Below are 25,040 nucleotides of genomic sequence, written 5' to 3' on the forward strand. Positions count from 1 at the left end.
CAAAAATTGAGCTCAAAAGAGGCAACATTCAGAGTCCTGGGGAAAACATTTTAATTCATGGGACGCACCAATGCTAACCTTTAAATGCTGTTTTAAACCAAGGAACTTCAAAGGAATACTCCAACAAGAAATTGCTGAATTAGTATGTATCAATAGGTCGATAATTCTTGCATGGGCTTTTAACACATTTTTTTCTTTCCCTCTGCTAAATATGTATTTCACGGAGAGAGGTTTCATTTCATGGATCTCATCAAGTGGGCTCTTACTCACAAAAGATCAATGCTTCAATACATTTGTTAGGGCTGGATCCTGGAAATCTGTTGTACTACTGGAGGTGATCTCCTCTAGCAGAAAGAGCCTTTCCCATTTACAAATGGCTCCTTTTTGCACCAGGAGAAGACTTTCTGCTGGAGAAAAATGCCTACATTAGCACAATGGATCCACATAATACAAAGCTTTTAATAAATATTAAACCTAAGCAATTTAAGAACCACCAACAGTAGGAGATCTGATCAGAGCTATCTCATTTTTCTATTTAATACCTTGTATAACTAAAAAATTAAACCTCAAATGATTTACCTGCAGCATGTATTGGTGTTCGCTTTACAACATAGTCTTTCACCAAGATAGATGCTCCCTGATTAATGAGTACATCCACACATTCAACATGTCCCTTAAAAGCAGCAAGGTCCAAAGGCGTTCTTCCATTATTGTTCCGGACATCAAGATCCAACAAAGACCGCACTAACACTTCCAAAGCATGATGGTGTCCATGGTAGGCCTGAAAAATGTTAACAGAGATGCTACGACAACACATAATCAGAATCAAATATCAAAAAATCAGATCTGAAGTCAATTTTTAAAAGTCTGAAGCATTAGCAAGTGTCAGAAGTTACTGACCTCTATACAAACTTCAAATGTGAGTCAAAGCTCTGTTAAATCATCCAGAAAAATTGTGTGTGTGCTTTAAAATAGATCAATAATCAATATTTGTTGAACTGATTACTTACAGCTAAGTGCAATGGACTAATTGGTGCCCTGCTGTCTGAATCATTCAGCATGTCAGTTCCTGAAGTTTCCATTAGCTAAACAGAAAAAAGATAGTTGACAGCACAATTTATTATTTTTAAGCTGATAGATACACAGCAGGAACATATGAGTTCACTGACAGTTGAAGCACCAAGTTGTGGATTCGTTTTTTTTGTTTTTTGTTTTAGTTCAATTGCATAATCTATTTCATTTTTAAAAGTGTATAAATCTTCATTCATATTTTGTCTTCACATGCTCATATTGGAAACGGTCTCAAGAACAGATGACACTAGTTTCCAATCCCAGTGCTAGAATTTTATTCAGCAGCTCTTAAAGCTTGGCTTCAGTGCAAAGTTGAGGGCTACACCTCTGGTTTCTTAACTGGCTCCGAACATACCTTTGACATGAATTTCCTCTTCACCTCCAAATTACTTTCTGCTGCTGCAGAAACTGATGACTTCTGAAGCCAAAAGGTCAAAGGAGTGAAAATAACCATTGATACCAACAAAGGTCCTTCTCTTCTGAGGTATGGAGGACATTTTGATGGGTTTTCCCACCAATCACTCAGGGAGGCAGGACTAAGCTTCTTCAGTCAGTCAGTAACCTTTTATTGGCATAAAATATGTATAAGACATATAAAAACCTTTTATGCCAATAAAAGGTTACTGACTGACTAAGCTTCTTTCCACTTCCTGTCTCCTCATGTGGGACAATCCCCAAGTCAGTTTTGGGACTCCTAGAACTAATCTTAACTGTATAGAAACATATACTTGCAACCAACTTAGGAATTATAACTCTGGTACTTTTAACAGGAATGGAATAGGTGCACTGAGGTAGGAGTAGGAGTGTGGGACAACACTTGGGTGTTGTCCTACACAAGGAGACAGGAACCGTAAAGAAGCTTAGTCCTGCCTCCCTGAGTGATTGGTCGGAAAACCCATTAAGATGTTCACCAATCTCTGAAGAAGTCTCTTTAACTACCCTCCTTGGTACTCAAGATACTATTTTGACAGCATCTGAGGTGTTGAATATGCCTTGGGAAATGCAGCTCTTGTAGATTTATGACATTCTGTCAGGGATCCATGAAACTATATTTCCCAGGAAGAGAAAGAGGCATGGAAGAACATCTTTCCTCCTAGCTATGACATATATTAGGGAGAGAAGAAAAAACAGGCAGGGAAATTCCTTTCTTCTTCCATTTGGACTACTGTCACTATTACTTGCCTACACTACAGCAAGTAAGTTAGGCTGGGAACTTTGGGAAGGGGGGAATCCAATTTTGCCTCTACTGATTCACGAATGGGCATAATACGCTTTCCAAGGTATTCTGGACTTTTGATAAATTAGCTATTTTCCAATTTTAGTCAAGTAGCTTGGTTTTTCTGAGGTTAGTAAATATTGATGTATAAAAATAGGACATTTTGCAGGTCATTAATTCACAGGACCGCTATAAGTCGGAAGCAACTTGACAGCACAACACACACATTTCAGGAAAGTATGCACTTTTATTATTACTAGGGTATAAAATGTTGAAATTATATAGGTATTTTCATACCAGATATCTTTATACTTACCACATCTAGAGGCGTTTCACTGGCAATCTGAAATGAAATCATGCTTTCAAATTAAATGCTACAATACATTAAGAGCTCTAGCATACCAATACTAGCATTCAAAGGCAAACTCCCCCCCATTTCCCAACTTAAATTAATATGCACAAACAAACAGTAATCCAAGTATGTATAATTCTTAGCAGATCTATTTTCTATTTCATGTGTTCCCTAACACCAGTTCTTCACAACGTAAGGCAAACCTGTTTTGGAAGTTTCTAGAGTCATTTGTGATACAACATAAGGACTTGCAGTGCAAAGAAAAAAGTTTAAAATCCCACTAGGCAACCCAGGCTCTCAAATATTCCGTAAGTAAGACTTTGGTCTCCACCTTAATTTTAAATACATAAAACAAGCCACAAACTGTGCTACTAATTTCACAAATAATGCTCTTTTCAAAACAAAAACTTCCCTACACATACTGTCTCAATAATACAAAAAATAAATAAAAAAATTACACATATTTCCTGCTATACAGTTTTCATAGTTAAGTTCACTTACCAATTCAAGGCATAAGCGATGACCATAAGCAGCAGAATAATGAACAGCATTGTATCCTTGCTTGTCTCGAATACCTGGATTTGCATCATTTCTTAATAAGTATTCCAGGCACCTATGAAACATAAATGGTATTTTGAGCAACTAGAGCAGCCTTTCTCAACCTTTTTACTCTTGAGAAAGCCCTGAAACATTCTTCAGGCTTTGAAAAACCCCAGAAGTGACGACAGCAGGCCACATCTCCCTGCCACACTCCCGGAAGCCATGGCACCAGAAGTCACACCACAGAAATATATAGGCATATCTATATATCTATATCTATAATCCAATCCGAAACCCTGGCTGAGAAAGAACCCAGGAACCCTGAAAGCAGTCTCCTTTCAGTTTAGGCAACCGGTATAATCAAATGTGAAAACACTGTCCGTGTGTTCAATGCTGCTATGGTTTTGAATTAGACCCATACAAGTTAACAACAGTACTTCTGAAAATGCTGTGAACGTTCCTTATCTGAAGTGAACAGAAATAGTAAGCCCTTACATTTTTTCTAGCTGACATTCTAGAATATACTTTCTTAATATTTAATGCTTTTTTGGACTATAGCAAATTCCTTCTAAATATGCATTCCAAAATGATGGTTCAAGAGCTGCTCCCAAGCCCAATTCAAGGTGTTGGTTGTGACCTTAAAAGCCCTACCTGATTTGGCACCAGAGTATCTGATAGATCAGTGGTTCTCAACCAATTACTCTACTTAAAAGAACCTAATGTGCATCTGTTAAAAATAATGGGTAATGTAAAAAAACTCATCTAGCAAGGGTTTTTCAATCTTGAATTCATTAGCAAACATACAGGATTAAAATTGTGAACATCGTTCAGTTACTTTTTATGCAATAAAAAAAGGTCTGTATACCACCAAAAAACATATGTTCAGAAGAACTGCTAAAATCAATCATTTCAGGATTCCAAAGGACTTTCTTTGAATCACTTTCAAATCCCAATATCACCGCTTTTAGAACTCAAGCTCCTGGCTCTGCAAAATAGACAGGCATTTCAGTGTCAACTAGGACATCATATTTGATGGGTACTCTGGTACTTCGGAATCAGCTGAGAAATTCAGGAATACAGGAGAGACTGAAAAGAGAGTTGAAAAATATATCTGCCTCGGATCCTACACTGCACCACCAAAAAACGCTCTTGGAATTAATTCTGTGTACTCCTAAGAATTATTCCATTGTAATTAGTAATCCATGCAGTTATTTTTGGGAAAAATTACCTAGATAAAAGAAAACAAGTTACTGGAATGAAGAGGGTATGGATAATGTTTGCCCACAGGTATGATGCCAATATATTTGCAGTACTATCTCTTACAATGCAATCCTGAACAGACTTCATGGTCTAAGAGCTTAGAAGGGTTTAATTCTATTTAGAATTGCATTGTTAGTGGTGGAATGGAGAAATTGAGGGAAAATTAGGGGGAAACTCTCCAAGTATATGTAGTTTCTTTTCACTACCACTGTCGCTCTGATTTGTTTCTTTTATCTGTTTATCTATTCATCTATACTGGATCTCCAGAACCTACAAATTCCTCTCCGCATTTTATAAAGGCAGATAACTAAGTTAAAGTTGCATCAAATTTCTCCCATTTATTCAGGGGGAAAATATTTTAGTTCTACGCAATTAAAAAGAAAGTAAATGTTGACAACTTCCTTTAAAGTTGATGTTTCGTCATATCTTTAACTCAATTTTAAAATAATGACCCCTCAAGTCTTAGGAGACAGATGGATGTCCCAAAAACATTATTACTACTATTAGCTTGTGCAGAAAAATGAACATATGAGGAACAAAAAAAGTTCAACTGTCACCACGTAATGACTGTTTCTGGTAATACTAAAAAGGAGAAAAATACAATGCATATGATTACTCAGACTAGCAACTTGGCAAGGAGATTCTTAAACAAGATTCTGAAAATTGTGCTATACTTACTTCCCATCAGTATCGGATGCAGCTGCATAGTGCAGTGGCGTACAGCCCCTTTCATCAAGGTCATTTACACTAGCTCCAGAACCCACAAGGGCAAACAGGCACTGGTAATTACAATTGGCAGCAGCATAATGCAGCGGAGTTCTGTGGTATGTTTATTAAGAAAAAAATTATGTACATAGTAACAAAGTTGCTTCTGACACTTAACATATGAGCTCAGAAATTATTAAAATCCTATAAACATAAAATTCAATACATGTATGCCAAAATCCTGGACTGGCTTTCAGATATTAATTATGAAATTCAGGTATACATTCATTCCTTTACATTGGCAATAGGTCTTATGTAAGGATATATGGTTGACACTGCTCAGTAGTTGGGGTGGCAAGGAGCAGTGTTGTTCCCTCGCAGCAAATGGGAAGGGGGAACCAATATGAACAGAGTAACTTTATTTACGAGGTTTGGATTTCGGTGGGAGATGAAGGGAGACCAAAACCAGATATATAGCATTCTGCAAAGGGCAAAGTCTAAAGGAAATAAATATCTCAACCAAAGACCTCCTCGATGAAGTACACAAGGATGCAAACTAGGTCTTGTGTTTTCTTAGGGCATAACTGACCAACTCCAAAATTAGCAAAAACAAAACAAAAAAAACCTGACTCATTTGAAGCATGTGACTAATTGAGATGATAGTCAGTACAAACATCTGTGACTTTCTGCATTCAAAGCCTATACATGTTCTAGCCAGTTAAGAATTAGACCCCCCAAGCTTCCTTTCAGAGTAAACCACGACATCCCTTAGCCTCTCTTGGTAATCCCAACATATATTGGTAAATAATGGCAAGGAGAATGGAACCGGGTCATTTACAAAAAGCAATTGGCAGTAAATTGCAAGTCCAACTAAGTGTTAAATATTAGTATACAATACTTATTTGACAGATCAAGATGGGTAGCCATGTTAGTCTGTCTGTAGCAACAGAAAAGAGCAAGTGGTCCAGTAGCATTTTAAAGATGTTTATGTCGGGGTATGAGCTTTAGTGTGTCTCAGTGACTTATGAAAGCTCATAGCATGCAACAAATTTTGTTAGTCTTTAAGGTGCTACTGAACTCTTGCTCTTTACTAATACTTATTTGAATATTAATCAGAGTACAAGGTAAATATTGACCTTTTCCCAGTAATAGATGGAAATTTGATTGTTAATCGAAGGAATTTGGTTGCCCTTGAAATTTATCAATAAAGGTCAAAATAGCTGAGATACTGCAGTGGATACTGTTTCTATTAAAAGCTACCCATGTCAGCCACTGAATCATTATGATAGTACAATGAATATATGACAAGTATTTAACAAGATAAAGATTTGGTATTCAGACTTCTTGTAGTAAGCAGACATTGAAATTATTTGATAAATTCTGTGTACAGAAAAACATCATTATGACTTACCTTCCAAATTTGTCTTTTGTATTGAAGTCTGCACCTGTGTTGAGTAGCAGATTTAGGCACTCCAAGTTTCTGAAAAACAAAATTGGACAGTGAAAGCTTTGTTTTAAAGAAAAGTGATGTTATATTACACATATCAGCATTGGTTTACAAATATCATACAATATTTTTCAGAAATTATACCATCATGACAGGCTAAACAGATATAGTTGATTAATTATATATACAACTTTATACACATAATTATATATACAACTGTATACACTGTCAACAATCAATTGAATATAATGTTTTATATACGTAGTTCAGGTTTTAAACATTTAAACAACAGCAAAAAGACTTCCCTAGCATCCATTCCATTATGCTTAATGAGGGCAGAATGTAAATACTCTCAGAGATATCATTCCAAAATTACTTTATATATTTTCATAATATACCAGTTTAAATATTTTGAATAAATACTTCTCTGTAAACGCCAAATTTTGAAACTGAAAATACAAAATTAAGCTTAAGCTGTTTTGCTTATCTAAATACTTCAATATCCTACATTTCCCTTACATGATAAAAAGATTGATGCAAAAGTAAACATCACATAGTGCGTTCATTTATGTCTAAATATTACACAGATATTACAAATCCCTCAATGCAGTTTTTGTGGTGTCTTGTTAATGAGGATGACTGTAGACAGAATTCCCTTTTATCCTCCCAAACCACAAATTTTAAAAGTGGCTTGAAACCATGAAAATACACACCCTCCTGCTGCAGCTGCATGAAGACACGTCCTGCCAAAATCATCTGGCGTATCTACGTCAAAGCCTGCAAAAGAAGTAACCCTCTTTGAAATGTGTATCTTCTGCCCAGTTTTTAATGCTTAAAATAAAAGAATGCGCCTATATACAGTGGTTGAAGCAAAAAATCACTTCCTCTATGAAGTAGCTTGTTATGAAACATATATTCAGCTAAAATTACAATGTACCTACACTTGCAACATAAGTGCCTTTAAAAAAATTATTTGGGGGCTGGGGAAAGAAAGTTTCAGTCCAGGACATACCTGCTGTGTTGTGATTGGTGGCTTGCTGTGATTGACAAGCCAAGGAGCGAAATTTGGAGTTCAGCTTGTTTCCCTTGCAGCCTCGTCAGAAAGCAAAAAGCCTTGATGGGTCAGAGGGAAAATGCGGGAGGGGTCTCCCCATGAGGAGGGCTGCAAATGCAAGATTTACCATCCCCCATTTGCCAGCAGGAAGCCACTTGTGTTTTACCTCTCTGTACAGAAACGGGGCTGATGGGAAGTAGATTCAGGTGGACAAATGAAAACAAATCTTTACACAGCAAGTGATTAAAATGATGAATTTGCTACCAGAGGACATAGTGATGGCTAAAGGTATACACAGCTTTAAAAGGGAACTAGACAGATTCATGGCAGATAGGTCTATCAGTGGCCAGTAGCCATGGTGACTAAATCAAACCTGGTGACTAAAGGCAACCTCCATGTTCAGAGGCAGTAAACCTCCAGATACCAGTGCCAGAAGGCAGCATCAGGGGAAGGCCTCAAATTCTATATCTGGTTGCTGGACCTCCAGAGAAGCTGGTTGGCCTGTTTGAGAGATGGGATGCTGGACTAGATGGACCACTGGTCTGATTCAGCATGGCTATTCTTATATTCTTATGACAGAAAGTGGAAGGACGTCTACTTATCTGTCTCAGGGAGTTAATATGCTAATCATGATTTAAAAGAAAGGCCATAGTAAAATGAGGTCAGATTACATTCTAATGACAAATACAGTATATTCTTACCTATCCCAGGCCTCCTGTTGAGGGACCAACACAGAGACAATACACCACAAGATAGAGTATTAGAGATCTGAAATTCTGCTATTTGTAAATCACTATTGCAATGCCCTATTCACATTTTTCATGGGGTAATAGTTTCTCCCCAAATATTCCAGTTTCTGGAGATTCCCACTAAGCACTTAGTCAGAGTGTACTGCTCATCATTTTGGAGGGCAGAAACTTTCAGACACAAACACGGATATTAACAGACTACAGCCAGCAGCTACTGCTGTCTAAGCAGGAGGGGCAACTCATGGACAGGAATTATTATATCACAGCACATGGAGAGCTACAAATTATCATGAGGACATTCACTTAATTCTGGTGATATTCTGGTTCATATTATTTAGTACCTAACCAAATGAAATTATTTGCATTTGAAGAGTGTGAGTATCTATTTGTAAACTGGAGCAGTTCTAGATGCGCAAATTGATTTGCTCCTCACTATTCCTATACAATAGTCAAAGACATGAAACATCAGGAATTTGTCCAATCAATAAACTATAATGCATTAGTGACTAAAAGATACAAAATAAGTTGACTATTGCATTCTTATCTTACTTATAAATGTCACTGTCAGCTGCATATCACAGTAACAAGCAATTCTGGGCTACTTTCAGACTTTCTATCAAGGGACAAGTTCATTTCTTTCTCACTAAGAACCACTGTATGCTGTAAAGAGGTTAGGTTTCAAACTGCATGTGCATTGTTCACTTGAGTGATTTGACCAACTGTGCATAAATGCCTCCTAGATATAGAAAGGTTAAAACTAACGCATCCTCAGATAAGAGTATGTAATATAGGAAAGCATTTCAAGGGCAGGAAGGACAAAACTAAAGTTACATACAGATTCACAAATCCAAACTACCACATATAAATAAATTTTTGTTTATGATGATACATTGAGAAGCAAACTACTTAAACAAGAGTTGTTGGAAACAAACTTGATTAAATCACCAAGGGAGATACTACTCTTTGTCCTTGCTGTCCTTAAGCATGGTGGCACAGGAGGATTTAGAACAAATGTCCCTTAATGCTTCAAATATAAACAAACTCAGTGTAATGAGAAAAGCACAAACATAAAAATGCAAGACAAATATACTGTGAATTGTACATAGAGCAGTTGTATTTATCATTACAGGGACCTTTTCTGCACGGATGCCACCAAGACGTGATGCCGCCTGGTTTTCGATCTACGCTCAGCTGCCTCAATGTTTCCCACTTCCTCACCGGAGTCCCTTTCCCACGTAGCCCTCTATCTTATCCCAGGTTTCTGCTTCCTGGTGGACCAGAAGTCAGGACTTCCTGCTGAGTTTTTTTCTGTTTTGGCTTGTCAATCAATGTAATGTGGCAGAAACTTCCAATCACCTTCCAGTGCAACATTTGAGCACCCAACCCTTGATTATATCAATTATTATATTCTATAGTATCATAAAAATGATACAAAAGAGCTGAAGTAAAATTAAATTTTGAAAGATCTTACCTGATGAAAGCAGTTTTCTGCAACAGTCTGAAAATCCACTTAATGCTGCCAAATGGAGAGGAAACATTCCATGTATACCCCGCCTAAGATACACCATAATCAGACATCACATTCGCATTACAATCAATCCAGTAATCCAAAGTGTCACACCAAATTTCACATTTATAAGGTTACATTTAATTTCCCTTAGAATTATTTGTCTAAGAAAACCATTTAACTTATTTGAACAAAAACAGTTGTATCTAAATACAATACAGTCTTTCGGAATGACAGTCAATTCAAAAGTGAGCCTTATGCATGTTGACAGGAGAAATATGAATGGCTTTTTTATTTTGGAGGCTATGTTGACATGCTTAACATGTTGTATGTGACAGTATAAACAATGTTAGAATGGTTTAAATGTTCGAGAATTGAGGAATTTACAGGCCGATATGATTTTCTTGACAGACATATATATGTCTTAGATATTTTGGAATACTACAAATCATTGAATGTTACTTACTTTGCAGTGTCAGCATTGCTTGTAATTAATGTGTTGATTAGCAGTTCATGTCCATATCGGGCTGCTATGTGCAAAGGTGTGTTTCCATTCTTATCTTCACAGTCTATTTCAGCTCCTGTAAAGTCAATTGTAACATAACTGTGTTAGTTACGCAGAAATTAATGTGAAGAAAGATCAGGAAGTTTCACAATGAGTATCCATCTCATTGTGCTGCTTCTCGCTTGAAAAAAAATATGGAAAGAGATTTGTGTGGTCTTTCCTTCCTATTTCTAGGTGAAATGAAAATCACACTCAAGGATATCCTGTACAAGTGAGACTTAGATCTGTCACACAAGGAGCTCACAGATCTCAATGCAAAAGGAAACTGAGAATTATATTTCCTATATTATAGTAATCATTTTTAAAAAGGAAGGCTGAGCCATTTTGTTTATTCTTTGAATGTGAAACAGTCCTGCGATTTAGAGGGGAAAAAACCCTAAATACTGATGTTACATGAGCTAATACTTCGCTTCAGAGAAGTCTCCAGTACATTGAACCCACAAAATAATCAGGCACAGAGCTGATTGGCTGGCTTAACTAATATAAAAACTTTGAAAGAGTAATAACCTCCTTTCTGTCCTGGGAGGCTTCTCTTCACCATGTTGGTGACCCATGGCACTGGATAAATGGGACTGTGTACCAGAGTTTAGCTTCAAGAAGTCTAATGTAAGGATATGTCCAAGGTAAACTACACCAGAACTTTATGGGATCAGGACCATACTGGAATTACACCTGACCAAGGGAAAGAATAGACTATGGATTAGAAGATTTCAGAATGGGACTCTTCATAGTTTAAAAATTCACATTTTAAGATACACAAGTAAACGAAACAATCTATTAATGGAATCACTCAAAATGCCAGATTTGCTGTTTCTCACATAACAGTGACATCATTTAAACATCGTTTTTTTCACAGCCAAACACAGCTACCAATCTGGAATTAAAAACATAATTCATATTCAAAATGTTTTCTTGTTACCATTCTGGATGATGGTTTGCGATCTTGAAAATCTTCCATGGATTGCTGTCATATGCAGTGGTGTTTTCCCATCTTTACTCTGGGGAAAAAGAAGTCAACCCATGGCTACCAAGTAATTGCACAAGATCAGCATAGAATTAACATTTTCTGCATTGTATTTCCTTCCCTCCATTCCTGTCAAACGGTTCTGGTGGCAGCAAGCCAAAGCAAAACTGTAGGCTTTTCTGCAACACAGTTGTGAACTACTAACAGTAGCAAATAGCAACATTGTGACAAAATCTCAAAACTAATGCCTTTATGACAATAATCTTTCTAGACGACAGTGAAAGCAGACAAGCACTGACACCTAGCAAAATATCCGCATCCCAAGCTAGAAGACAAAAGTTCTTAAAGCTAGTTTTTAATGTAATCTGCTATAAACATTAATTTGCTTTTAATGTTCACCTTTGAGGTCAACTATACATTGAAGTAATTAATTACGAAGTAATTAACTACGAATATAATCAGAAAAATATTTGTACATGTAATACCTATCAACAGTATTTTCACATTTAAAGAGCAAGGTTTCCCCCTTACAAATACTGTGATAATCTCCTTCTCTGAAACGCCATGTGTAGAAAATAGTCACAAAAGTGTAATAACCTCCTGGTATTGTTTAAATTCCTTAGTTTTAGGGCAGCAGGGACTTGCCCAGTAGCGCCATGTGCAGATCAGAGGAGGGTGATGCAAGGAAGGTTACAGCAGCTCCAGAGTGCTATTACAGGTTTTATCCTCTGGGTTTTTCTCATCTACCCTCCCTCCTTCTTTCATTTGGTTGTAATGGGTCAATTTACAATGCCATGCTATTACTTTATTGCTTTTCTTGTCATAGCCTTGGTGGTTTGGACAATGGAACTTGGGGGGGGGGGGGAGGCCTGGCCTCAGTTTGGAGACTTTGTTAAGGGGTCTTGGAGATAGAACCATTTAGCTGCATGCCCAGTTTGGTGGTTGCCAGTTGGCTTTACCACCAGATGACAAGAGGACCATGCAGCAGCTAATGGCCCCATGGTCTTGCGCCAATTGTGTTATCCCCCCCCCCATCAGCTGAGCTGGGCGACTGTGGTCATCAGGTGGCAGGCAAACTGCCTAATACTGGACCCATCCCCATGCTGTGCTAATGTTCCTTGGCTGTATCAAATAAAAGCTGTGACCGTGCTTTGATCAATTCTGGGTTTGTGTTCTTTATGCTGCATCACCTCTCTATGCCTCTTGAGCCTGCATATCTATACTTCTACACTCTGCCATTGGAAACTGGGTTTTCTTCTATGATAAGAAAAATTACTCGATTTAACTAGTTTGCACATCATATGATTAAAAAAAAAGATATGAGCAATATTCTGGTACATCTTTTTAATGTTTTAATGCTCACAGCCGTTTAATGCATTATTGTGCACTACTTTCAGGCCCACTGTCATTTATTCTGGGTAGTGCTTCAGCTTGCTTTCAGTCCCTCCTTTATAAAATTAACAATTAAACAGTTAAATTCCCTCATGTGAAGGAACAGTGCCAGTCCTTATAGAACACATCTTAGATGGTTGTATGGTTTTGTTAGATATACAAGTTTGTTCCACTAATGACAACACACTTCCCCAGTGCAAGGACCCTCTTTCATCAGGGGAAGTCTTCTTGTACTGCTATTAGCAAAATGGTGTCACAGTTCAACTGGGATTTATCATAGCCTTCTGTACTATCAATGGGATATAGAATGACAATTAATGAACCAGCTTACTACTGAACACTCCCCTATATAATACACTACTACATATATGCTATATATATGCTATATATATGCTATATATATGCTATATATATGCTATATATATATATATGCTATATATATATATATATATATATATATATATATATATATATATATATATATATGCGCTATATATATATATGCTATATATATATATGCTATATATATATATATATGCTACACTACTACAATAAAATGCATGAGTTGAACATATGAGTTTCTGTTTCACAGTATTACATTTTAAAGCAAAATCAATAAAATATCAAAATGTCGTTAAGTATTGTTACAGCTTTTAAAATTCACCTTTCAGTTCATTTTACCTTCATATTCACATCTGCACCATTACAGACCAGAAGTTCTAAACACAATGCTCCCTGGGTTGATGCAGCCGCAAAATGTAACGGTGTAAATCCCTTCTCGTTCATTTGATTTACATTAGCACCACAGTCTATCAGTTCATTTACTACAACATCTTGTCCATTGAAACAAGCAACATGAAGAGGTGTGTTTCCATATGCATTTGGTTCATTCATCTGTCAAGGGACAACATCATAAGGAATCATGTGCATTTTTTATGAAGTCCTTCCTCAGATTTTATATGCAACAAAACCTTAATGAACTATGATACTTGTTATCCAAAAATTACACACATTAACTGGAGGTGAATATAAACAGAATGAAACTGCTCACATGACAGGGAATAGTTCTGTACTAGAATACAAAGGCAGATGTTCAAATGTAATTCCTGATAAAATAATAGAAGGTAAGCAAGGATGGGAAAGACAAGTTTGCAAGTTTTGAAGAGCCCCAGTAGCTAAAGTAGATTAGGTCATATTGACAATCAACAAATACGTGACGGAGATTACAGATCTCTACAAAAAGTCAATTGTGTATACACAGCCACCATTTGAATTGGGGCTGCAGTGGAAGGGAAGAGAGGATTCAACCATTCAAGGATTCAACCATTAAGAACAAGTATTTCAGCAGTGGAATCAGCTGCCTATGGAGGTGATGAGGTCCCCCACTCACTGCCATTCTTCAAGCAGTGGCAGGACAAACACTTGTCAGGGGTGCTTTAGGCTGATCCTATACTAAAAGGGTAATGGCAGAAAGTGAAGAGGAACTAAAGAGCCTGTTGATGCGGGTGAAGGAGGAGAGTGCAAAAGTTGGCTTGAAACTCAACATCAAGAAAACAAAGATCATGGCATCCGGCCCTCTCAATTCCTGGCAAATAGAAGGGGAAGAAATGGAGATAGTGACAGATTTTATTTTCCTGGGCTCCAAGATCACTGCAGATGGGGACTGCAGCAAAGAAATTAAAAGACGCTTGCTCCTGGGGAGGAAAGCTATGGCAAATCTAGACAGCATCCTAAAAAGCAGAGACATCACCCTGCCAACAAAAGTGCGTTTAGTCAAGGCTATGGTCTTCCCAGTTGCAATGTATGGCTGCGAAAGTTGGACCATAAGGAAGGCCGAGCGTCAAAGAATTGAGGCTTTTGAACTCTGGTGCTGGAGAAGACTCTTGCGAGTCCCTTGGACTGCAAGGCGAACAAACCGGTCAGTCCTAGAGGAGATCAGCCCTGACTGCTCTTTAGAAGGCCAGATCCTGAAGATGAAACTCAAATATTTTGGCCACCTCATGAGAAGGAAGGACTCCCTGGAGAAGAGCCTAATGCTGGGAGCGATCGAGGGCAAAAGAAGAAGGGGACGACAGAGAATGAGGTGGCTGGATGGAGTCACTGAAGCAGTAGGTGCAAACTTAAATGGACTCCGGGGAATGGTAGAGGACAGGAAGGCCTGGAGGATCATTGTCCATGGGGTCGCGATGGGTCGGACACGACTTCGCACATAACAACAACAAAATACTAAAAGGGATTGGACTAGGTGGCCTGTACGGCCCCCCACCAACTCTATGATTCTACATAGAATATCTGTGGCAAATAATGACACTCTCATTTCTATGCTTAAATCACAACTCAAGAAAACCACAGCCTATTAAACTGTTAATTAGACACTACAAGAAATCTGGGAAAGGTTTAGGAAGCAAACTTTGTATACAACAGTAATTAGTTGAGAAACATCACTGTAAAGCCTAATATACTGTGCAAAAATTACTCCTCTTAAGAAGCTACTTCCATATAGTAATGGTGTGAAGGAACAATAGGAAGCAACTTAGACACATCTTTTCTTACTTACATCAACTCCAAGATCCAGAAGATACTTGACTACACTGATCATTCCATTGGAAGCTGCAGCATGTAGTGGTGTATAGGATTTCTTGTCTTTACATGTCACTTCAGCTCCATGGGCTACAAGCAGTTTTACTACATCAATATGACCTGAACAAAGAAAATCAATGTTTTTATAGCTTCAGGCTTTAACCGGTAGAGTGCTCAATTAATGCCTTAATAGATTTTAATCAGCTACTTAAACAGGAGATGGCAATACTGGTTTGTTTTTGAGGCTATAAACAGATGACAGGTTTCTTCAGTAGCCCAGACAACACAGTCTCTGACCTGGTGCAAAAGATGACTTTATTCTTAAGCAAGAAAGTGAACCCAACAAGTACCTTGTCAGAACTGGGTACAACAGAGCAAACACAGCATATAACCACTTCCCTTGCATCCCCTCCTGTGAGAACCTGGGAAACACGGGAGAGCTTCAAAGAAAAATGGATGTTCAAGGCCATAGCAAAACCGGAGATGGAGAAGATGGGGGGGGGGAGGAAGCTAGGTGCAATAAACACCTAGCTTCAAGGCACGGCTGTAAAGGAGACAGGGAAGATGGATAGGGGGGAGGTGTGAAAATGAAAGGACAGGAAGGAAGCTAGGTGCAATCAACACTCTGGGATCTACACATCAAACTAGATCTACACATCAAACAGAATCACTAACATTAAGTGTTAGCTATTATTTATTAGATACTAAGATCTCAAAAAGGCCTCTGCATATATACCAGAACTGACTACATGCAAATATATTCAAATTATTTCAGCAAGTGATGAGCAGCCATAATTGGTTCAATAACTTTGTAAATGTATGTATGTAAAATGTATGCCTAACCATTAGGTCATATTTTCCATGTAAAAGATCCATGACAGATATATTTCAAATGCTAACAGATTACAAATTATTAGATGAAATAAATAAAGCCACAAAATTGTACTCCAGTAGCACCTAACACAGGAGTAGTGAAACTGCGGCCCTCCAGATGTCCATGGACTACAATTCCCAGGAGCCCCTACCAGTGTTCGCTGGCAGGGGCTCCTGGGAATTGTAGTCCATGGACATCTGGAGGGCCGCAGTTTGACTACCCCTGACCTAACAGATCAAACTTTCCCCCCCAGGGTATGAGTTTTTATAGAAGAAAAATCACTTTATTCATATTGACCCTTGAAAGCCTTGTCAGATCTGACAAATGAGCTTTGATTTATGAAAGCTTATACCTTTTTTTTGGGGGGGGGGTTGTTTAGTCTATAAGATCAGTTTATTTTTTGTTCTACTACTATAGATTAACACAGCTATCCACCTGAAATAGAAAAAGAGGAAGCATGCATAAAAATTCAAATCAAAAGAAGTGGGGACGGGTGAATAAAGAGTTCCTAAGTTCCTTTACATACCCATATAAGCTGCCCAGTGTATGGCTCGTCTGTCTTTCTTGTCAAAGGCATTAATATTGGCACCTCTAGATAACAATAAACTGACCATCTAGAATGAAAAAAGATGTTTCTGCACTTTTAAGTTTTACAGAAAATCAAAGCATAACTAAAGTTGAAAAATTATCTCTATTAGTATCAGAAATGTTCAAGATTTAAATATATTTACATCTACTGAGAAAGCAACTATCTTTAACAGGTGTTTAGTTGTTCAACCAAACCAAAGTATCGATAGCGTATTGAAATATATTGAAAACTGGCTGCTAATGTAGTTTTTTTTACAACCACACAACTCACATAGAAAATTAGGGATGTAATCGAACCCCCTCAATCTGATACAGAGTTTTTAAAGCCATTGTTCACCTATGAAAGCTAAAATCACTCACAATGATCAACAGAGCTCATGGCTTTAATCGTTATGAATTTAATATGTATTTGTTATTACTTGCCATCAGTCTACCTTAAACACTATTTGAAGCAGAAAGGTCCTAACACAGTAATCATATGAATAGTAAGTCTCCAAACATTCTATGAAGTTACAACACGCATTTTCTTCTGCATGAAGAAATGGGATTACATAAATAGCCAGCTGTTTCTGGCCTGAGGAACTGAAAGTGAGAAGTCATTTATACCTCAACATGTCCACTGAAGGCTGCATGATGTAATGCCGTTCTACCAGCACGGTCTGATACATTTACATTACTAAGAAGTGGCACCAAGGCTTCTGCGCACGTAACAGCTTTATTTGCAGCTGCTATGTGTAGTGGTGTTTGCCAGTTTTTGTCACGGGCATTGACATCAGCTGAATGCTTCAACAACACCTGAACAGCATCCTAAAGTATTAGAGAAAACAACAACAAATGATACTTTCAATCATATTTAATACTGTAACTACACTACAATTCCGTATCTATTTCAGTCCTTAATTTTTTTTTCAAAATCTGTTTCCATCTTCTATAATCTATTGACAAAAATGAAGTTCATGCCAAAACATCCTACTCACCATGCCAAAGGAAAACACAACTCCAAGATCAGACCTTTGTCATCAATGTTTATACACTACTTTTACTGAAGCTATTACAGTATTTGGCAGGAGGTAAGGACATTTCTATCCAGCGCTTCCCTCATGTTTACTTAATCTGCCCATCAAAACCTCAGTCAGTGCCTGTGTCCAAGATGGGTCTCCCTCCACTTGGACATAGCAGAAATTCACCCAGTCTCTAAGATCCTCCACATTTAAGATCCTTTGCCCAAGTCCTGTCCTCTGTCCTCCCCACATACACACACACACAAACACACATAGAAACAAGGCTTCTTAAGTGATGCACCTCACTGAGTCATGCTAGGTATGTACCTTTATCTGCTTTAGGTGATAAAGCAAAACCTTTCTAAAATGTAATACTTTGAAAGACTTCCTTGATTATTTTTCTTATGAGCCAGGAAGTTTACATGATCACACAGAGAAAAGGGAGATGGAAATCATGGCCTTCTCTCTCTTTCTCACATACACACAAACGAACATGGGACCCGGGCTAGTCTGTCCATAATAGTTGTTTCCTAAGGTTTTGTCAAGCAAAGTACCAAGGTCATATCTTGGGGTTACAATAGCTCTGTAACACATGCTGTATAAAACAAAGGTCTGAGAAATTCAGGGATCTCAGTAAAGTAGTTTTGATACAGGTGGCACCCAGTCCCAAAGGAGGACAGGATCTGCACTAAGGCAATCAATCCTTCCTCAACGTCCATTTTCTACTTTACACCATCATATTATCATATCATATCCTTATCCATATATTTGTGAACAGCCCAGGGAGTGGAATTTGTCCGGCTGTCCGAGTTGGAATAGGGCCAATCAGGGCGCAGCCAGCAACACTGGCTGCACCCTGATTGGTCCTGTCCCTACAGCTCCCGCTCTACCTCCCTGGATGCTAGCCCTCGTTCCTCTGAGACACGCCAGAGACAGAGTCACACAGAGCCCTGCCAGACTGAACATGAGCCCTCATTCCCTACTATTGCTCCTGCTGTGACGGGGGGTGGGGGTGGGAGAGAGAGAGAGAGAGCTGCCGCAAACTGCACAACAGCCCTCATTCCCTCCTACAAACCAGCCCTAATTACCTGTATGCCTCCTGCTGCGAGGCACACAGAGACATGCAGGGAGAGGGAGAAACACACAGAGAGATCTGCACCTCCCGGTGTCCCCTGGGTCCTAGTGCACATTGTACTCCTGCTTGCAATGGGCTTTCTTGCTAGTCATCATCATAGTTATAAAATGATAAAATATACTCTTAAAATAGCACAGGTTTTTCTTGGGGAAGGAGACAATGAGATTGTAAAGTACATAAATTACATTCCAGAAGACACATATGATGATCAGCAGTGCTGGAAAAGGAAACTGAATCCTGGATACATTTGGCTAAGCAGTTGCAGTGGGAGGGGATGCTCAATCATTACTGGTTCCTCCTTGGTACTTCTAAACTACTTTAATCCAGACTTTTGAAGTGGTAAGAGTGAAAAGAGTTGGTCTTAAGGATAATCTTTGAATGTGAACCCTAAATTAAGACTAATATAAGAAAAGGAAATTCTTGGCTGCTGGAAAATCCATGACTGTTAGCCTGGATTGGAGCTCTGTGACATGACCAAAGTCAAGACCTCAAATATCAAGGGATAGACCCTGTCAGCCTGTTCCAACCTGCTCCATTTATGACCCATTCCCTGGAAAGGGAACATACAGGCACTCTGTATGGGTGGTAGAGAGGTCAGGTCTATCTACAGGAAAAAATGGCCCATAAAATATAGAAGGAAAGGGACAGTACCAAACAGCTGTTTGCTGATACCAACTTCCTCTTTCTCCTTTTCCCTCTGCTCTTGCTGCCAGTGTGTCTGTGTGTATGTGGAGAAACAGGAAGGCAATTGCTAAAATGATCCCAAATTTTCAGGACCCCCCCCCAAAAAAAAAACCCTCAAAAATCCTAAAACTGTAAGCAAAGTCCCAAGACTTCAGGATAACAAAAGTTAAATCCAAACCAAAAATTAATCTGAAAATGTTTCATGTTCATACTCCTCCATACACACACACCTATTTCAACTTTGCAAATGAGGATAGGTTCAAAATAATTCCTTTAAACTGGTGACAGTTTGTGTTAAGAATAAAAGTAGTGACAGTCTGACTCTCACAAATACGTGGAACACATACCTGCTCCAGGGCTTCTTAGTTCTAGCCCCCTCCTTCTCTCTCACAGACACACTCACATGCACACAGACTCTTTCCTCCCAGTTTCCCCTCCCCTCTCCCTCCTTCCCTATTGCTTTCCCATCCTCCTCTCTGGCCTCTCCCCATTTCCTCTCTCTCAGACATACATAAACATGTCCTCCCCCTCCCTCCTTCCTTTTTACCACTTGCTTCCCTGACCTCCCCCCTGGTCCCTCCCCCCTCCCTCTCTCAGACATACACACACAGAGGCACACAGGACTCCTTCTCCCCTCCCCTCTTGCCTCCTTACCACTTGTGGCAGGAGGGCTGCCCTCTTTTGTGGAGTTATTCAGCTGTCCACTGGCAATGCTACCGCTTGAGCCTTCGGTGGCAATGCAACTGCTGCCTCAGCCCCCTCCAGCCCCCTCCTTGTCCTCCACCTGCCACCTCCCTGCCTCTTCTGGCACACTCCCTGGGGCAGAAATCCAGACATCACGTCTGTACCATTTCCATCCCAGGTGGCGTGCCAGAAGATGTGTTCCACATCAAAATTCCAAATGTGGTAGAGATGAGAAAATTTTAAGCACCAGATCCCCCCGATTCTTGGCCAACTTGGCTGGCAAGGCTGAACTGGCAATTGGAGGATGAAAGCTGGTGGGTGGAGGTTGGGTGACAGTTACAGTTTAACCAAACTTCATTGACTTAAGCCTTCATAAGTGTAATGATGTCTCTATACCAACATACTGATTTAATAGTAATCCTATCTTCATCTAAGCGGCTGTAATTTTAGAACATGATTGGACCTAAAGATCATTTGTAAGTAAATGGATAAAACAGTGGAAACAAAATTTAAAAATACCTCACTACATGATGCAACAGCTCTGTGTAAGGGAGTTAACCATTTGCTGTCTTTGGCATTAACTCTAGCTCCTGCAAACAAATACAAAAATGATTGAAAAGTCAAATTAATAATTTCCATACGAATTCTTTTCAAAAGTTATATGGCTAATCAACCAATACAAGTTAACAACAAAATAATATTACCGATGGATTGTCACAGACTACTTACTACAGAATAATCATAGAATTCTTAAAGAATGAAGATGTTCTCCAAGCACAGGCAGGCTTGTGTGGTTTTTCCGTTCCGTTGTGTGGCAGTGTCAGGAAAATTAAAATGTTCACACCCACTCACCAGCTTTCCAGGCTTTACTGTGATCTTTCCTAAAACTTTACAGTAAAGAAGATTTGAGAACACCTGGGGAAACCCTGAAAGGTGCATGCCCCAGTATGTTGTGGAACAGCATAAAAAACCTAGCTTTCCCAACAGAACACAGGGAAGACAACCTGTACATGAATTGACTGAATAAATCAACTACATTTTGCTGATATGAAAGGTAATTTAGCCTGATTGTCTTTGCTGGATTGAAAATATAATACAAATAGGGCTAACTCTATGCTAAAATAATACAAAATTGTAAAGTTAAAAATGTGTAGAAGGTAGGCCTGTTCACTAAATACTTCAAGAACACATCATTTTGGGGGCTGCTATAACCAAACAAAAGGTAAAAATGATCCTCTGTCTTCTTAGCCAAAAACAAAGATAAGGACAAAAATTGTAGTGGAAAAATAATGAATGGTTCAGTTCTCCTCCTCCCATGTTAGTCTTTCACTTAGAAATTGGCTAACTGGGGTTTCAAGGTAAAATAGGAAAGGACAGGTTCTATGGACAATGCTCAAATTAGCCATCAACTGTAAAGATAAACATGAGCCTGGTATACTGCCCCCCATACTACCCATATTACTTCAGTTTGGTGTAGTGGTTAGGAGTGTGGACTTCTAATCTGGCATGCCGGGTTTGATTCTGCGCTCCCCCACATGCAAGCAGCTGGGTGACCTTGGCCTCGCCACAGCGCTGATAAAACTGTTCTGACCGGGCAGAGATATCAGGGCTCTCTCAGCCTCACCTACCCCACTGGATGTCTGTTGAGGGGAGAGGAAAGGAAAGGCGACTGTAAGCCGCTTTGAGACTCCTTTGAATAGAGAAAAGCAGCATATAAGAACCAACTCTTCTTCTTCTTCAACTTCCGCCGACCAAATTTAACAAGTTTTTTATGTTAGCCTCTATAACCTAGTGTTCACAGATCTTCGATTTACATATCCCAGTCAAGGTCAGCCCTCTCAATCACATCCGCAACCACCAGAAACAAACAAATAAGTTCTCCATAATGGCCTAACAAAATGTATTTATATTGTGTGCACAATTTCAAAAGTACAAAGAGCCGTTTGTGACTGGCAACTTAAACTATGTTTTAAATATTGAATGTTAACATCTTAAAGTTGTTATGTTGTCAGATCTTTTAAAAATTTTATAGTACTATTACTGTTTTTTCTCTTTTTAAATTGCCTTAGTTTTTAATTGCTTGTATTTGAATTTTGGTCTGAATGACCGTAAATAAATATTGATTGATTGACATATTGTGTGTTCCTTTCTCTTGATACCTTTTCTCCCTTTTTCCTGATACAACCAGAATATGTTTGTTGAAAACCTGGCATGTACCCTATTTTCTATCACAGAACCAAAACTGAGAAAAGTTTTCATCTATTCATTCCTTTCTTAAAATATTTATACCCCTTATTTCGTTTAGGCTCTTTGCTGGAGGAAGAGCCACTCAGAGAATAGTCATATCCATCCTAATAAGACCAGCTGTGCAATAAATTCAATAATGTTACTAATACATATCTCATGCAATTCTGATGAAAAAAGGAAGACTTCTATTATTAAGAAAAACATATAAGTGTAATCAGTGCTTTAAGTTAGGAAACCATGCTGTGTTGCTAATGTTAATAAAATCTTTTCTATAGGTTTTCTTCCCTTTTCAAGAAGAAACTTACCAGATAAAATAAGTAACTCAATGATTTCTGCATCTCCCAGATAAGCAGCAGCATGTAAAGGAGTCCTCTTTTCATTATCCTGGAACAAAGACAAAAGTCTCAGTAAGTATATAATTTCCTATTTCCTATAAGCTTTTTTCAAATTATGATATGAAGCAATCTTCCATTTCCCATATTTTATATTTGGAAAGACAAGTAAAAACAGTGATAAATATCACATCACAAATAACAATAAATTCCTGTGTGTGCTGGTTTACTATAACCTGCTGATCTTAATCTGCTTCTGTGAAAGTTCCTGAGAAATTTATTGTGGACACACTTGCTACAGTGCTTTTTTGCCAGATAACATTCCAAGAGAACACATATATCTTCTGTCTGTTGTTGGTGCTTTGTGGCGTGGAGTTTCTAATAATTAAGTACTTAATTAAGAGCTGCTTTTGTAACACATGAAAAGAGAGTTCTCATTGTTCTCAGAATTTTGTGGCTTTTTTTGTTTTTAGTAATTGCATAACATGTTCAGTTCTGAGCTGTGTGTGTGTGCTTGCCAAAATATTCTGGCTAGTGGAAAATAGGTTTGGGGGCTGGCACAATTATAACATGCAGCATGTAGAAGTATCACACAGGAAATCACACATTTTTGTTAACTCTTACTCAAATAACACAGAGGTTATCTGAACTTCCAAATTTGTAGTGTACAGTAATAGGTTATAGTTTCAAGTAACATTAATATTCGTTCCTGTCTGGTCACCTGAAGGAGAGACTTACAGGCAACCAACTGGCTTAGTAGAACACAGTAGTACACAGTAGTACACAGAAATCCAGAAACCCATTGTAGCAAAATCTGACTTAAAGATATACAATGCAGACTCCATGCCTATTACCACTGAACTTTCAACATTTTCATTGTAGGAAAGGCAACAATATATAATGGAAATAATGCAATCAAACAAAAACCGGATATTCTCTTTACTGACTCTCTTCATCCACACATAATTTTATAAACCTTTTCCAGCTCTGCAATGTCCGTTTTGTGATACGGTGATATTCCAAATGAAGCTGCAACACAGGGGCATTACAATATTGGCTGTTTTATTCTCAACCTCCTTCCCAATAATCCCTAACATACTCCCCCACGGCAACACACTGGGTTGAGTTATCCATTACAAACCCAAGATCTTTTTCCCTCTCAAACATTTGCAGGCCTGGAATTTCTGGTATTATTAGAGTTTGAACTGAGTAAATTATTCAGTACGTACACTTAAAAAAACACAGAAACAAAAGGGACCACAGTCTCAAAATTTCAAGAGTTTAAAAAGACATTTCTTGCTACCAAAACATTTCCAGCTCCTAGTGAAAAATGTTCCACTGACGGCTTTGATCATTACTTTTGCTCCGAGTGTTCTGAAAAGAATCAAGGATCTTGGCTCTCAATTTTCATGTGGTTAGAATGTTGGCCTTTAGCATGAGAAGTTTGGATTAAAATTTCACACTAGGTACTACTATACTGGGTAGCTTGAATTTTCTAGTCTGCCAAGAAATGCGAATGTCTGGGGAGAGAAATGGGAAGAACAGCCTCTTCCCCTCGACTTTTTTCCTTCTAATGGAAAAATTGGAAATTACAACAGAAGGGCACTAAAAAGAAATCCTACAAAATATTTTCTCATTTAGAAAGAATGAAACTTTTTTTGCAAAAAGCTTTTTCTCACTCAATGGCAGCATAGGTGACAGCAGTCCAGAACTCCTTCCCAATCACTGTGTGCAATTTTTCTTATAGAAAAAAAATTCTTATTTATACTTTTAAATTTCAAGTATGCCAGATTGTACAGTTTTATATGCCAAGTTATAACAGATGCATTTCATGAAGTAATTCAGTCAAAGCAGTATAGGTTTGATGGCAAAGTAAGTATTGCACATATTTCAATTGCCCACAAAATCTTCACCCCCCCCCAAACAAGCACCCTCCAAGGCTTCAGATTCATGAGAAATATTACTTGTCTACATATGTAACTTCTCTCTCATCAGTAACCTCACATATCATAGTGAACTTGAGTGAAAACAAAGTTGCTTTTGCCTGTAACTATTGTTCACTGACATCTTGTGTACAGACACACACTGGGACT

At 38.3% G+C, this 25,040-nt stretch overlaps 1 protein-coding gene across 2 annotated transcripts in view; it reads right to left on the reverse strand.

Annotated features, from left to right (window-relative positions):
• The window catches only part of ANKRD28 (ankyrin repeat domain 28), an 84,482-nt gene that overhangs the window by 15,774 nt on the left and 43,668 nt on the right, over positions 1-25,040 (reverse strand). For both annotated transcript variants that reach the window (XM_077303356.1, XM_077303355.1), the window contains exons 3-18: positions 22,921-22,999; positions 20,888-20,958; positions 17,471-17,671; positions 16,803-16,890; positions 15,380-15,522; positions 13,504-13,716; positions 11,386-11,464; positions 10,368-10,482; positions 9,866-9,948; positions 7,305-7,368; positions 6,556-6,624; positions 5,118-5,258; positions 3,141-3,252; positions 2,604-2,630; positions 1,011-1,085; positions 580-781 (exon numbers count right to left, since the gene is read on the reverse strand). In XM_077303356.1, the coding sequence (XP_077159471.1) occupies positions 580-781; positions 1,011-1,085; positions 2,604-2,630; positions 3,141-3,252; positions 5,118-5,258; positions 6,556-6,624; positions 7,305-7,368; positions 9,866-9,948; positions 10,368-10,482; positions 11,386-11,464; positions 13,504-13,716; positions 15,380-15,522; positions 16,803-16,890; positions 17,471-17,671; positions 20,888-20,958; positions 22,921-22,999 (1,762 nt within the window). The remainder of the gene's footprint in view (positions 1-579; positions 782-1,010; positions 1,086-2,603; positions 2,631-3,140; positions 3,253-5,117; positions 5,259-6,555; positions 6,625-7,304; positions 7,369-9,865; positions 9,949-10,367; positions 10,483-11,385; positions 11,465-13,503; positions 13,717-15,379; positions 15,523-16,802; positions 16,891-17,470; positions 17,672-20,887; positions 20,959-22,920; positions 23,000-25,040) is intronic.

The sequence above is a fragment of the Paroedura picta genome, chromosome 11, assembly GCF_049243985.1.
Source record: "Paroedura picta isolate Pp20150507F chromosome 11, Ppicta_v3.0, whole genome shotgun sequence".
NCBI lineage: Eukaryota > Metazoa > Chordata > Lepidosauria > Squamata > Gekkonidae > Paroedura > Paroedura picta.